Source organism: Sebastes umbrosus, chromosome 19 (assembly GCF_015220745.1).
Source record: "Sebastes umbrosus isolate fSebUmb1 chromosome 19, fSebUmb1.pri, whole genome shotgun sequence".
Taxonomy (NCBI): domain Eukaryota; kingdom Metazoa; phylum Chordata; class Actinopteri; order Perciformes; family Sebastidae; genus Sebastes; species Sebastes umbrosus.
The window spans coordinates 2,968,869-2,984,413 of NC_051287.1; the positions used below are offsets into that span (position 1 = coordinate 2,968,869).

General features: G+C 38.3%; 1 protein-coding gene across 1 annotated transcript in view; it reads right to left on the reverse strand.

The window, feature by feature from the left end:
• Positions 1-2,522: 2,522 nt before the first annotated feature.
• LOC119478050 (kinesin-like protein KIF2A) overlaps positions 2,523-15,545 on the reverse strand; it is a 14,358-nt gene continuing 1,335 nt past the window's right edge. Inside the window, exons 3-21 of the mRNA XM_037752443.1 lie at positions 15,067-15,186; positions 14,740-14,794; positions 13,117-13,236; positions 11,870-11,970; positions 11,103-11,198; positions 10,311-10,365; positions 10,002-10,164; positions 9,021-9,111; positions 8,877-8,940; positions 8,693-8,784; positions 7,722-7,864; positions 7,434-7,638; positions 6,717-6,827; positions 6,551-6,618; positions 6,330-6,419; positions 5,079-5,220; positions 4,832-4,933; positions 4,180-4,315; positions 2,523-3,311 (exon numbers count right to left, since the gene is read on the reverse strand). Coding sequence (XP_037608371.1) covers positions 3,226-3,311; positions 4,180-4,315; positions 4,832-4,933; positions 5,079-5,220; positions 6,330-6,419; positions 6,551-6,618; positions 6,717-6,827; positions 7,434-7,638; positions 7,722-7,864; positions 8,693-8,784; positions 8,877-8,940; positions 9,021-9,111; positions 10,002-10,164; positions 10,311-10,365; positions 11,103-11,198; positions 11,870-11,970; positions 13,117-13,236; positions 14,740-14,794; positions 15,067-15,186 — 2,040 coding nt within the window. The 3' untranslated portion in view covers positions 2,523-3,225. The remainder of the gene's footprint in view (positions 3,312-4,179; positions 4,316-4,831; positions 4,934-5,078; positions 5,221-6,329; positions 6,420-6,550; positions 6,619-6,716; positions 6,828-7,433; positions 7,639-7,721; positions 7,865-8,692; positions 8,785-8,876; positions 8,941-9,020; positions 9,112-10,001; positions 10,165-10,310; positions 10,366-11,102; positions 11,199-11,869; positions 11,971-13,116; positions 13,237-14,739; positions 14,795-15,066; positions 15,187-15,545) is intronic.

The following is a 15,545-nucleotide window of genomic DNA, read 5'->3' on the forward strand; positions in this document are numbered from 1 at the left end:
ATTTCTCTGTATTCTGTTAGCAGCTGTATACAGACGGCCATAAACTCTTTTTACATGATTAGAAAGTGTTATTCTTTCATTCATGACATTAACAACTACTGATAAATGTGTATTTGATCAACAACGCCAGTCTGTTGTTTTCAGACAGAGGATACAGTAGGTACTGACGTCTCCTAGCTCATAATGTGTTCAGGCAGATCGGGCTGACCTCTGACCTCTGCCCGGGCCACCGGCTCTCTCTACCATTGTCTGTTCTGTGGAATAAATACAATTGGAGGTAACTCAACATGTGTATGTTTGGTTTTATTTGCCATGCTGCGACAGCGGGTCTGTCAGACTGAAATATCTCAGCAACTATTGGTGGATTGTTATGAAATTTTGAGACTTTGGTGGTTTTCCTCTAGTGCCACCTGCAGGTTATGGTTTCTATTGAAATATCTTAACAGCAGCTTTGTGGAAATAAATAAGGGGTGAAATGCAAAGGGAAAATTGTGCATAAATAAATGCAAAAATACATGAATAAATACGTACAATTAAAAATAAATGAAAATAAACGTAAAAATAAATAAATAATAAAAGCAAAAATTGTATGAATACATGAATAAATACGTAAATTTACAAATAAATAAATAATTAATTAATAAAATTTAAAATTAATAAAAAGAAATACATTAATAAATAAAAGGGAAAATAAAACAGAAGAGTAAATAAATAAGGGGAATTAATATAAAGATGAATAAATAAAGAAGCAAATTAAACCAGCAATATCAATTTATGTCACATTCTATCAATTACTTAATGACTTCATTGTTTTTAATATTATTTTTGCTTCATTTAATGACCTATTTATTTATTTATTGAGTATTATTATTATTTATAATATTTTTTATTTTATTGTATTATTATTATTTATTATTATATTATTATTATTTATTTTCAAATTGCATGATTTTTTCATTCTTATTTTTATATACATATTTATATGAGCGCTGTTGGAAGCCTGAGAACTAAGAATTTCATGTACATGACAATTAAAAATTTGAACTTGAATGAGTCTTTATAAATTCAAATTCAAAGTTCAGCAAGAGTCAACAAACAAACACACAAACAAACAAAACAAAAACTGAGAGTTTTGAGAGCAAAAAGTTGTTCAACAAAAACAAAACCGAGTGACCCCTCTTGTCTTGTCACTCATAAACCATCTTCTCCGGAAACAGCGGAGCGGTGTTACCTGGTGTTACCTCCCCAGTAGTCCGGCCTCCAGCCTCCGGCAGGTGTGCTGAATTACACCTGGGAACAAACCGCGATGGAGCCGGGCTGTTTGACGGTAAATTACCGGAGTGTAAAATGAATAATTTGGTTATAAACGGGTAAGCTAAGTAGTCTTCATAAATAAGATTATATTTCTTTGTGTTTTGTGTTGTAACGTTTGAAGTTTTAAATGTTTTCGAGGGACCGGTTGTAGTCCGAGCTAGGCTAACGGTAGATGCTACACCAAAATTTACGAAATCTCGCGATATTATGGAGGTAAGACGTTGGCCTCGAATGGTCGTCGGGCAGTGAGTCTCACGAGAGTTTTTGGACGTTTTCGCAACTTGTGGGTTACCTCCTAGACCCGACCGATGAAGAGCGAGAGGAGCTCCACAGACTGGAGGTTTCACCATAGAACCATTAGACCATTAAAACAGCAGCTGCATACATTACTAAAACAATGGTAACGTTATACAGTACTTTTAGTCATCTATTTTGACTTTTCTGTTCACTTGCTAACTGGTTTTCATGCATATTCAATTGCAAAACTTGATGTCATACAATATGGAGGACAGAACCTGACAAAATCAAAAATAAATAACTCGATAAATAAATAAATATGTCATTAAATGTAGTAAAAATATAAAAAATAAATGTAGCCATTAATTAATTGAAAAAAAAAATTCCCCTATTTATTTACTCTTCTGTTTAATTTTCCCTTATTTATGTATTTATTTCTATTAATTTATAAATCTATTCATATATTTTGTATTTATTTTTTATTTATGTATTTATGTTTGCATTTATTTTTTGTTTCTATTTCTTTTTAAATGTATGTATTTTTGCATTTATTTTTTTCTTATGCACGATTTTCCCTTTGCATTTTACTCCTTACTTATTTCCCCAAACTTATTTATTTATGTATTATTTTCTTTATGCATTTATACCTTTTTGTTTGGGGAAATAAATAAGGGATAAAATGCAAATAGAAAATCGTGCATAAGTAAATAAGTAAATGCCTGAATACATACATTTAGAAATGAGTATAAAATAAATAAAAAATAAATGCAAAAATAAATAAATAATAAATGTGAAAATAAACAAATAAAATTAAAATGAATAAATCAAATCATTTAGAACTTAAGTTCCCATAAATGATTAAAAGTGTCTGTAAAATGTTATGAATATATTAAGTTTTTCTGCAGTAAGAAATACAGCATAATTCTTAATATTTTAAAAATTTTTACAGAATCAATAAAAACAAGTACATCAACAAGAAGTAGAGTTTCTTTATTTTGGCAAATGAAAAATTACTGTTTCAGTAATTGTTGTATGGAGCACTCTGAAATCAACTGCTTTGTCCTTGATTATAGTGCCCCCATTAGGTCAATTAATATAATGCAAGGTTAATTTTGTGTTTTAAGCTTTCTCTCGATCAAACATATATTACATACAGCATCAACACAAACACACAGTGGCTCATTTTACACACTAACTGCACATGGCCTGCTCACCCCTGAGCTGAAACAAGGGGACGAAACAGGAATAAAATCCTCCAAATATTGCACAAAATGGCAAAAAAGTTGTTTATAAAATTGGCCAAAGTGAGCTAGATAAGCTATGATTTGACTCTATAAAAATGTATTTAAAACAAATAATTATTCACCTTTTTCTTTTTTTAAAATGAAGCACTTGTGACTTATCACACATACAAAAAACCTTGTAAACACACTTCACAGGAGGATGAAGAGCAACGACGGTCTGCTCTTTGGTTTTACAGATGGACGGATGCATGATGGGAAGCAACGGCAGCCTGTACAGCAAAGAGGTGGAGGAGGAGAGACCAAACGCACAGAAGACAGTAAGTCATAAAATCACAGCCGAGCTGAAGCAGCTCTTGACCTCCTCGGCGGCAGGCCTTCACCTTTCTGAAGTCAATATTACAGTGAGAGATATTGTATATTTAATGTGTGTCTATAGTGCACGAGGCCTCTTCGGGGTTATCTGTTGGCTAGCTTGCTCCTCTTCCTGGAGAGCAGAACGGAAAGACTTGACTTTATCTGAAAGAAGAGAGAATATCACAGCACAGGTTACACATTTACTCAAGTACAAATTTTAGGTACTTTACTTGAGTATTTTCTTCTCATGGCACTTTCTATTAAATTAATCGCACATTTATCTGTTCAAAATGTACCTTAAAGGGAGATTTATCAAGTATTTAATCCTTTTATCAACATGGGAGTGGACAAATATGCTGCTTTATGCAAATGTATGTTTATATTTATTATTGGAAATCAGTTAACAACACAAAACAATGACAGATATTGTCCAGAAACCCTCACAGGTACGGCATTTAGCATAAAAAAAATATGCTTAAATCATAACATGGCAAACTGCAGCCCAACAGGCAACAACAGCTGTCAGTGTGTCAGTGTGCTGACTTGACTATGACTTGCCCCAAACTGCATGTGATTATCATAAAGTGTCTGTAAAGGGGAGACTTGTGGGTACCCATAGAACCCATTTACATTCACATTTATTTAGTGTTCTTCCTGACATGGTATCATGACATCGTTGGTACCAATGGATTCTTTAGGTTTTTAGTTTCATATGATACCAGAATCTTCAATTTAGCTACGACCTAAAAATCAGAAGTTGCGTTAATGCGTTAAAGAAATTAGTGGCGTTAAAAGGAATTTGCGTTAAAGCGTTATTGCATTAACTATGACAGCTCTACAGTAGTAGAATTCAAATACTTTGCACTAAAATGTCAAGATTTTGACCTGAATCCAGCAACAACACTACAAAATGCCGTTATACATTCTGAAAAAAGTGGTTGGGAGTTTAGTTTCTCTTTAAGTTAATCTGGCCTCATTCAAGTCAGACTTGTGGGCTTAAACATTTAGCGACTGGACAGATGATGTTTACCTCTCAGCTCGACGAGGATGTCGATCTTCTGGTCCAGGATTTGTTCTAGTTGAGTTGCGAATGACTCGACGTCGTAGTCCACCTCCTCTGTCATCTCCAGAAGCACCTTCTCGTCTTCCAGCCAGCGGATCGACTCCTGTAAGGACACGCCGCGGTTTTAAAACCTCCTGTGTTTAAACTTTGTGATGTAAGACATGAAGCTGATGAAGAGGATGAGAATGAACATCTGCCTTAAATGAATGGATGTTAGATGTGGACTACTTGATGGGATTAATCTGTGTGGAGAGCTGTAACTTTGCAATTCAACATATTTCAGTCATAAATATTTGACCTCCATTTTGGCAGTGCTACGACCAGGCAGTTTGTTATTTTCCTGACCTTGAAATTCACTTTGTCTCTGTGTTATTTTGGTGGGAGAGTTTTATTCAAATTCAAAGTCTGTTTATGGTGATTCTGACAAGATTAAACTAAATAAAAGAAATCAGCCGCAATTACGGAATAATGTTTAAAAATGTACCACTCTCCGTCCTGTAGAGGCATTTAAATTAGCATGAAAAAGCACTGCTCTATAAATTATTGATTTTTGCGGTATCTGCCAAGGTTTATACACATTTTTTCGTGATTAAAATAAGTCCCTCTGGCTCTACTTTACCTGGAAAACGGCCCGGTGGTCCTCCAGAACCTGCTCCTCCATCTCCACCAGCTGAGAGACGGCTTCATGGAAGGTGAAGAGCTGCGGGGAAACCTCTTCCTCCTGCAGAGAGAACAGCCATGTTTATTTCAGTGACACTGTGACAGGATAGAGGAATACGTCTACTTCTTCTATACGGTCTATGGGAATGACATGGAAAAATGGGAACCTAATCCTTTAATTGTTAAATAAAGCGTGTTTGTCTTACGTTCTGTTCACAGAGCAGCTTCAGGTCGTCTCTCTGTGGAGAACTGCCGACTCCCCACTGAGCCTCCAGCACCTCCAGCTGGTTGACGTGTCCCTGACGGATGTCCATCGCTGCTGCAGGGTCCACTGTGAGTTCCTTCACCCTAAAATAACAACATGACTATTGTAACTGCTGCTGAGGTATCTGATGTAGCACAGTGGGTGGGAGTTGCATGCAATGTGCAGACATGTTGGTGGTGAAAATGCTCAATGCATGCCAGAGGGAAGAACAAACGATACAGACTGACTCCATGCAGGTTCAGCAGAAATGAAGCCTGGATAATAAAAACAGTTTAGCATCAACAATTACTGGATGGTGGAGGAAACGGTTAATGCAAAATTAACAAACAAAAAAATGCAGAAGTTATCCGTTCTACTAACTTTGGGATTAAGTGACGTAACGACTTGAGCCAACGTGGATTATCATCCTAAATATACTGAATATATTTGGTGTTGTACTGTCAGATTGTAGTCAGATTGGTCTTTGGAAATGTATTCTTATTAAGTTTGACTAATTATTCACACAATTGAAATACAATTTTTCTCCAAAATACCGTTTGCAGGCGGTAGTTTTTCATTTGATTTATTATTTAATATTTCTTCATTTTGTTTTATTTCTTTTATTATTGACACACTGACTGACTGAATTAATTTATGTGAAATCACATTCACCAGAAGATCACTATTGTTTTGAAGCCAGTTCTTACATGCTCTTACTGTAATGCCTAGTATATACATGTACCGCATCTACCCGTACGTTACTCAAACAGGAAGAAATAGTGCATTTATTGGGGACTATTTTCAGCGGCGGATTAATCTACATGTGGTGCTCTAATGAGTATTAGTGTCAGCAGGACAGTGTGTAAGGGATTGAGTCAGAATAAACTACAGTGTGTGTGTTCTTGGTGATGAAGGAACATGTCACCCAGTGACACAGTGAGGCTCACTGATGTCTTTTTAATGGAGAAGGCTGTGATACACAGATTATATATTGATTGCTGGTTTTGGTCATTTCATGGTTGACAATAAGAACAATATAGACGATTAGGGACTGGGACTGAAATATATTTCTAAGTGATTTGGGGTAACGTCTGAGTGGACAGGAAGCAACAAAAGGTGGTTATTGATGAGCAATGTGGGTGATGTCGCATGCCAGTAACTTGTTGTGAAGGGATCTGTGGAGAGAAGTGATGTGGTATAAAAGTGATCGTACTCGTAAGTAGGAGAGAGCTCAGAGCGACTCCCTCCACCTCCGCTCTGAGAGAAGGGGATGTCTGAAGGACTTATCCCAAACTCCTTTACTCTGGAAACACGGCAGGAGAGAGACAGAAAATCAAGAAGAAGAAGAAGAGACAGGAGAAAATCATGTTATGTTATGAAACTATTCTCACATTAATTTAATTTAAAGCTTTTAAATAAAACAATCTGTTTTACCTGTTGGCATATCTCAGCGTGTTCAAGGTGTTTTCACACGACGCCATTCCAGGAGAGATGGTTGCAATCTGTGAAACATTAAGAGATCAATATTTGTCATATTTTCAATAATGCATTCGTGCACAGGAGGTAGAATAATATACACACAGCTTTGTTCTTGTCTTACCATGCATGTTCTGGAGAATTCTCCTATGAAGGAGTCTCGCAGCACTTGGGTTAACTTGCTGGCTCTAAACGGAGTGTGAGGTTTGTTTCTGCCCAGCGCTCGAATGCACTCCTGCAGACAGACAAACAGACAGACAGACGGGAACATCATCAGACTCTCTATAGACGAGCAATATCTAAATGCACAGCACATTAATAATGGAACAAATAGTCGACTAACTGCGTAAAGTATTAAGAAAATATTGTCTGGTTCCAGCTTCTCAAATGTGAGGATTTGCAGCTTTTATCTGAGTCACTACAGGTGAATAACTAATAGATATCACCATGTAACATCTCCAGTTGATTTCTTACATTAAGACAATTATTTTTTGTTTTACAAGTTTAAGCACAAGTTTTAGGGGAAGAGGTCCCACAAGATGCTAGGCGTGGACAGAGGTGTGTGTGCGACGTCCACATGAGGCGTAAAAACACACTCATGGACTCCTCATGACGCATTTTTGTCCAAAAAAGCATGTGTTGGGGAAGCCTCTGATTTGATTAAATCTGATTTCATAGCCAGAGGTCAGACGCTAAATCGTTGCTTTTCCAAAACCTTGTACAGCTATTTTTGAGCGTAACCTTCACATGCCGCCACCCAAACATCAAGCTGACTGTACTGTTCAGCCTTTACAGTAAAGTCACAGATGCTCAGGATATCTTTGATTACTGAGGAGGAGACCTTTAGTGCCAGCAGACTCTTGTTGATCTCCGCTCCTTCGAGGCGAGTCTGGCGGTCGGCGCTGGACGTGTCCGCCCCTCTCTCGTTACCCGCCAGGTCGATAAGGGAGAACTTTCCGTGCATCTTCCCCCTCCGACGGAGAATGATCTGGAAGACGGCGTGGCTCCGAGAAGAGTGAGCGTTCGCCGAGGTCTGACCAGAAGTCCTGAAGGAGAGACGCAGATATAAAGTTTACCCAGAACAAACTCCTCCTGTCACTGCTATTTTATTTAAACAATCTTCTCTTACCTGCAGCTGTTTCCCACTTCGATGAGTTTGAGGACGTCCTCTGTGCACTTCACCTCCTTCTCCTGCAGCCCCACCACCTGCACCTGCTGCTTCCCGTCCTCCAGGACACGTAACTTGGCTTTGCGGTTTAGCAGGTCAAACACCTTTTAATACAAACACAGATTGGTTCAGCGCAGGTATAATATGACATTGAAAAGTGCGCAAGGAAGCTACTTCACTGTTTCTAAGCAACAACAACAGTTGCAGCTGTTATCTCATTGGTTGCGCTTTGAAAGGTCAGCGGCAACCAAGGTCGAGATTGAAATAATTTGAACTTTGAGTGCAAACATTTTTTTTTCTCGTAAATTTGTGACTTTAATCTCAGAGAATATTCAACTTTTTCCTCGTAAATCCTGAGTTTTTTCTTGGAATATTACCCTGTCTCCCATAATATATATATACAGTATATACCTTTTTTACCCATAATGGCCCTAATACGCAATCTTACTTCACACACAGTGGTGGGGATAAATTAATGAATCTGTACTTGTAAGAGTGATCAAAGATTAATTTATTACTGCTGAAATTGTTGGTTGTGTCGCAGCCAAATCATTACTGTTGAAAAGCTGAATTATCTGCCAAAAAGCTGGAAGGCTGCTTGACAGCATGAGACTAATTTGCATCCCACACAAGGTCAATCAATCTTTAAAAATGCTCAAGCGTTCCCAAATCATCTCTGCCATCTCCTAGAAACTCCTGACAGTTTCTCCGGAGCTTTCCTAAATATCAGCAGAGATGGGAGTCATTCCCTAAGTTACGAAAGTTGATAAAATACTTTTACTCCTGAGGCTAAAAGTAGGACCGTGAGATGAGTTTTTTGGACTGATTTCCTTCCCCTGAAAGACACTTGATAATTATAGGTTTCAGTGGCAACACAAACTCAGTCCTCGTCTTGAATAAATCTGTTACTAATTGTGTTAAAAGACACTTGCCTTCCCGCTGTAAATCTCAAAAAATGTGGCAAAGATTTGGAGGTCCAACTTCTTATAATTTGGCTTCTTTATCATGAGAAAGACGTCTCTGGCTGCACAAGGAAAGAAACAAAGAGACTTGAGTTCAGTCAGAAGCAGTAACCAGCAGTAAAGATAAGAGCGGTGCTGTGTGGGAGGAACTAACCTGACAGTGCATAGATCCCTTTAGAGCAGTCCTGGTTCTTTCCTGAAAAGTCGCCTCCCATCGTCTAAAAGGAGATACGAGTTAGAACGGGAAGAGTGCACTAAAACAAACTCTTCGTTAAAAGTTAAAAATCAAAGCGCTCACGTGTGTTTTTCCACTTCCTGTTTGTCCGTATGCAAAGCAAGTCGCCATCCCCCGCTCAAAAATAGTCTCAACCAGCGGCTGGGCAGTGAACCTGAGAGAGGAAGAGCGTTAAACACAATTTATTCATACGATTATTTTAGGAATGCAACTAACGGTTATTTTCATTAGCAATTAATCTGCCAATTATTTTCTTTATTAATCGTTTGGTCTAAAAAAATTTCAGAAAATTGTGAAAAATGTCCATCCCAGCTTCTCAAAGTTGAACATGATGTCTTTAAATGTCTTGTTTTATCAGTCAAAAACGCAAATATATTCACTTTGATATGATATATTACAAAGAAAAGCAGGTAATCTCCATATTTTTTAGGCTGAAAACAGCATTTATTTTAACGATTATCTAAATGGTTGGCTGTTGATTGACTAATTGATTAGTTGACTAATCATTGCAGATCTAGATTATTTCAAAATGTCTTATTTATTTAAACGCACAATATGTAATTTTCTGCCTCCAGGGGGTCTCTCAATCAACTCAATAACAACAGAGGTAGTTTAGGGACGTGGTGAAGTAGTGTGGGATCATGGGAGTTGTTGTCTTCATTGCAGTCTGATAACTTATATATCCAGACGTCAGGTGACTAAAATCCTTCATCTGGTTAAAATATAGAGTTAAAAACCACCAAGATCTAAAAAGTGTATTATAAAAATGTGGCTTAAAACTGGATTAAAGTAAATTAATGACAGCTTCTGGCAGACAACCACAACGATGATGCATGCACAATGGCGATATGACGGAATGGACCGTTACCTTGATTAAAATTATGGATTGAAAATTGTTGGAAATATTCGGGATAATGTTAAGTACACAACTCAATAAATTATATAACATAGGTCTTGCTGTTTTTTGACATTTTAATGCGTAAAAAATACATTTTAAACCTTCTAATATTGAACATTTTGGGGTTCCAAAGGAAAACAGATTACCTGTAAACCATCTCATTGGTGGAGTTCTCATCGAAGGCGTAGTCGAATCGGAAAGTCTGGTTCTCCAGGTAGCGGGTCAGGTCCACCTTCTGTTTGGGCTCGTGGACCATCACCACGTCTTTACTGGGGATGGTGATCACATCCAGATCCTTCATTGTCATCTCTAACGAGACACATGGACAAAGACTTTATTTCACATTTTTTTGTTAATGCGTAAATGACTGTTACTGAAACTGTGTTCAGACAGAAAGTGAGGCAAGTTTTGCTTTACTCAAACTGAACACACCTGTTGTATAAAGCTACTCTTACCTTTTTTATTGAGGGGACGTGCACGTACACACACACATATCCGGTGCTCCTCAATCTGAAACATCACAAGTTACAGATAAATTGTACGAGTTACTTCATTTCTAGGGACATGCAGGCCTCTTAGACATTAGAAAGAGCCTCTGATTAGACATTTAACCACTTTATTTCCCCTCAAGTAGCTTTAAAGTTGGAAAAAATCAATTTATACCATGTTGACAGTTCCACAATAGCTTCATTGAAGCTACATTATGTTTACAGTGAAATACTCAAATGTTTTCTATGAAATATTCCAGATGTCTTGTGCATCATTTTATACACATTTCTCCAAAATTCAACCTGACTTTTGTGGTATATTTTGAAATGTTAGGATCTCAACTAGAATTTAAAATAAAGTTATGTTGTTGCTTGGCTGCACAGCATGAGATTGTAATGACTAGTTTTTGGGGTTTAAGGGGCTAAATCTAAAGATTAAGCTTGTTATAGTTGATAACAAGCTCCACAACAAGAGCAATAAAAGTGCGTTCTTTTGGTTAAATACCGAACGGTAATTTCTAATTAATATCTCATCCATGTATCTACATCTTGCCTAACATATAAATATGTTAAAGTCACTTCTACTCCAATGTGTAACAACTGGATGCCTGGCGATTGTGGAGGAAATAATCGGGTTTCCTCACATCTCTACTCAATTATCTGGACACCTTTTATTAAATGAGACACTTGCTTCTATTAACTGTGTCACAAGTACTTCACACTGAATCTGGAAACAACGTGGCTCTGAACCTGACTTACCAGATCATTATTGGTTAAAGGCCGGTAGTCCAGACTGGCTCTGAAGTCTCTGATCATACACATGATTTCATAGTTTGGTAAATTGACGTCCACCTCCTGAAATGGAACAAAAAATAAAAGTATCACATACTCTCAAAAAGCCAGTATATTTTCTGTTTTGTATATTTTACATATCAATTCAGACAGAGCAGAGAAAAATGTGTGTATTTATTCTGAAGCAAATGAAAATCACCTTCTTTATTTGGATATTATAAATGATATTTACACCGTGCCTTTAAAACTGAACATGAACCCGGCCCAATATTTTTGCTTAACTTCATACATTCTTGACGACCAGGTTAAATTAGCAACACGTTTCCTCTTCCCATATGCACATATCTACCTGCAACACATGCACGCAAACACGTGGAAGTAAATAATTTGAACAGTCAGACATTTATAAGTCCCCCTATCGTCAAAAACATGTTTCTCCTCTTGTTATTTAACTTTGATGTTTGAGCTTCACAGTGCAGAATGATGTGTGCTCACCGATAATCTCAGTTTAAGACGTATGAGAATGATTTTATGACTTTGCAAATATTTTGAAGGCCAATCATGGTCCGATATGTAACTTACACAAGTGTGATGTGGAAATCTGAAACCCCCAGCGTGTATATGTGTATATGCTGTACTGTATGTGTGTATACTGTACTCTCTGTGTGTATATGTGTGTATACTGTACTGTCTGTGTGTATATTGTACTGTATGTGTGTGTGTGTGCTCCTCACTTGTGCCCTCTTCTCTCTGAGCTCTTGTTGCTGAAGTCGCCTCTTCTCTCGTTTCTCCTGCAGTTTCTCAACTTCCTTCACACAGTTGGATTTCTTCCGTGCTGGAAAGTAGAGAGCAAAATAATCAAAACAGTCACAACTAACAACACAATTATTTAAAGGCACAATGAGTAGGACAACAACAATGTATAGACCCATACAGAAATAATCCCTCTCAATGATCACTTCTGACCCGCTAGAAGTGTGTGGTGGTGTCGTCTGTATCTGTATGCAGCCCTCTGCCTGCATTTTCTTATGTCGCTGTGTTCGGGACGTTTCTGGGCAACCTACAGTATATAAAAACGTAGCGACCAGGTGCCAGATCGTAAGCACGCATCCAAGAGGAAGCTATAAAAATGGGCGGACACAGCGCTGAAAAAAACACAAATATAGCAGACATAGCTCGTTCCAAAACGCGAGTGAGTCTGGTGGCTGGCTTTCACCCGCCGGCGAGCACCGTAACCCTTGTTGAGCCGGAGAGGAGGGGCAAACTTTGAATGTTGTGTTTACAAACTGTAACAGACAAATCCTCCTCATTGTGCCTTTAATGCGTCAGTAAATAATGTATATAATAAATACATTTATTTGAAGATACATTTACTTGAAGATACACTGATACTTGAAGTACATTTTTCTGATAATACTTAGATGTGTTTACTTAAATTTTTATTGCTACTTTTACTTAAATAAATCATCTAATTACTTCTTACGCCGTTGCTTTTTAATAGTTTTGGAGCTCTATGGCTTTGGAAACACAGACAATACTTGTTAGTAGATGCATTCATTGTTTGGTTTTGGACAGTAAAAATAGTCATTTCCAGACTTATCCTTAGAAGTGATTCTGTTTTGAGTGTTGAATCTGAAGACTTATTTCATTTTATTTCCACAGTAGTGTATATTTATGCTAATTCCAACAACCACAGCTGAAAACTGAAACAAGCTCTGTAGTATGAATCCCAGTCCAGCAGCCAAACCAGTGAACGGCTGTGAAAGAGCCTTTGACGCCTTCGCTCTCACAGCTGTGTGGGAGTATGACATCACTGGTTGTGGCCTCTGCAACGTTACCCTCCGCCAGAAAAATAACAACACACACACAAACACACACTGGGTCTTGGAAACTTTAAGTACATTGGAGATTAGAAAACTAAAGCTTGTGGACTTGAATAACCTCTGACATGTCTGATCCAGATGGAGAGACTGAGCGTTACCGTTCTGCTGCTGGAGCAGCGTCTGGTTGAGGGAAGACTGGGGAGCGATGGCTGGGGGGGGCGGTTCTGCAGGTTGGCTTTGCTGGCTGGGACGGGCCCGGGTGGTTCCCACCGCTGCAGCTGAGGAGCACAACAATAATCACCCAGTTATTATAAAACAGACAAACTTATTTTACCACTTAAATCTACTGGTATACAGTATATTCATGCAGATAGGTTTGGTTTTAAAGAGAAATTTGCCTTTTTGTTTATTTGTTAAGTTGGTGTGCTTGATAGCTTGTTTTGCCTGCAAAGGTATAAAGGCCCTGACACACCATGCTTGTGGTCGGGCATCGGACAGTTTGAGGTCGTCATGCGTCTGTCAACCTAGTTTTTGCGGTGTGTCCCGCACCGTCGGCTCTAGTCTGCCCATGTTGGAATTTTTTGGGCCGATTCAGCACGTTGAATCGGCGGTGAGAGAAATTGCTCTGATTGGCTGTTCAGCTTAAACGAATCAGTACACGAGAAGAAAAACTGAAGTGAGGAAAGCAAGCCAACGAGTAAAGTCAAGAGGACACACACAGAAGGCTCTTCTCATTTTTCATCTTCATCTCATCTGATCGTTCCAACACACAGATATTTTCACAACGACATGAACATCTGGAATGAATGCCTTCCGGTTTCCCTTTTTGAATGATGAATACAGACTACCGCCGCCTGCTGGTGTGGAGAGTTATTTCCTCTCACGCAGGCGTAGAACGTACGTGCTAACTGGCCGACGGCTGTAGTCTTCGTAGTGTGTTCGAATGCTACTTTTTAGCCCAGACGAAGGCGACGTGAGGCGACACATCAGGTGGCCTTCGTCACTGTTACTTCTCTGATGTCTGTTTGGTGTCTCTGGGCCTTAAGTTTCAACTCTGGCTAGAGTATTGTTTTCAAATGTGTGTTGGGCATTATTGAGAGAGTTGGATAACAATGAATGGAAGCCCAAAACACCAGCTAAATACTGGCTGATGATACTTCTTCATTTGCTAGCATTGTCTCTTCAAACGCAATGCTGCTTTGTTAGGGTAAAATGGAATGAAATGTTTAAGTCTTGTGGTAATAGCTCACAGTGGGTGTGATTAGCCTCGTTAAAAACTCCACCTAATATTGCTACTGTAGTAAAGGGGCTAAAGTATGATGTGTGATAAACTGATAAGAGTCAGTGGCAGTTCCTTGTAATCCTTGTAAACTCTTAACTTTGAATCAATTTGTCATAATTTCTAAGCAAGATGATTTCTTAGATAAGTTATAGCCATAGACTGCACGTCTTTTAAATCAGACTTCCACAGAGAGGAACATGTTCGATCCCCGTCTGTCATACCAGCTAGATCATCACTGAAAATGATAACTGTTAAAAACGTGATTATTCTCAGGCAAGTTCCAGAGTCACACGGGGCGTCTTTTTTCTTTGACTTCTAAGCAGAGCTATGGGTGTTTATTAGCGATGGACATCAGAGATAATGATAGCTTCAAAAAGTGTACAACATTGAATCTACAAATGTGTGTTCAGATTTATAATGCAAATTGTGGCAATCGGGTACTAAAGGCTTTAAAATACCTTTACAGTGACTGAAAACCTCTGATTTAAATCAAACGTACCTCTATTCTCCCGTGGAGGATTCTCAGCTTTAGGTATCGCTGTAATCCGTTTGGTCTGAAAGTAAAACCCAAAAAGACGGCACCATGAACCGTTACAGCGTTGAAAGTAGACAGTGGGTGTCTGTCACATGCTGCATTATGGCTCAGTTTGCACATATTGTCCCGAAAAAATGTCCCTTTAGCAAAGTCAAAACCAAACCTACGCCCTTGACAATAAAGTGACCTAAAGCTGAACAGAAACACATTGTTCTCTTCCAGTCATTAATAATAATAATCTATAAACATGTCATTTATGATAAAAGGGATTGATAAGTGATGGGAGCAGACCTTTGGGAGTTTGCTGGTTTTAGCAACACTGGAAGGAGGAAGAGGAGCCTCAGGACTCTGTGGGATCTCCTCATCAGGAACAACATCTGGATTCAGAGAGAAGACGCTCTCCAGATCGATCTGAGGCAGAAACAAAGATTATTAATATTATAACTCTTATTTAATCAGGTGATGTCACAGGAATAGAGGACAGAGTTTTGCTGCTGCATTTGTAATCTTTTCATGGGAGTTGTAGTTTTATGTCTGTGCTCACAAAGTAAATGTTTGACTTTGTAAAAATCACTAAGGTTTCTTACAGTAACTGCTGCAGTGGAGCATATTTGTGATAGAATATGGAAAGTAAACCTCAGGAACATGCTTCACTTTTTCAGAAAGACGGATGAAAGAAATGCTGAGGTTGCATCGAGTTACAGAAGCTAAGACAGGAAGTTGTGTCATGATGACATCTGCTATTCATAGAAGAAGAAACAGAACAGAGA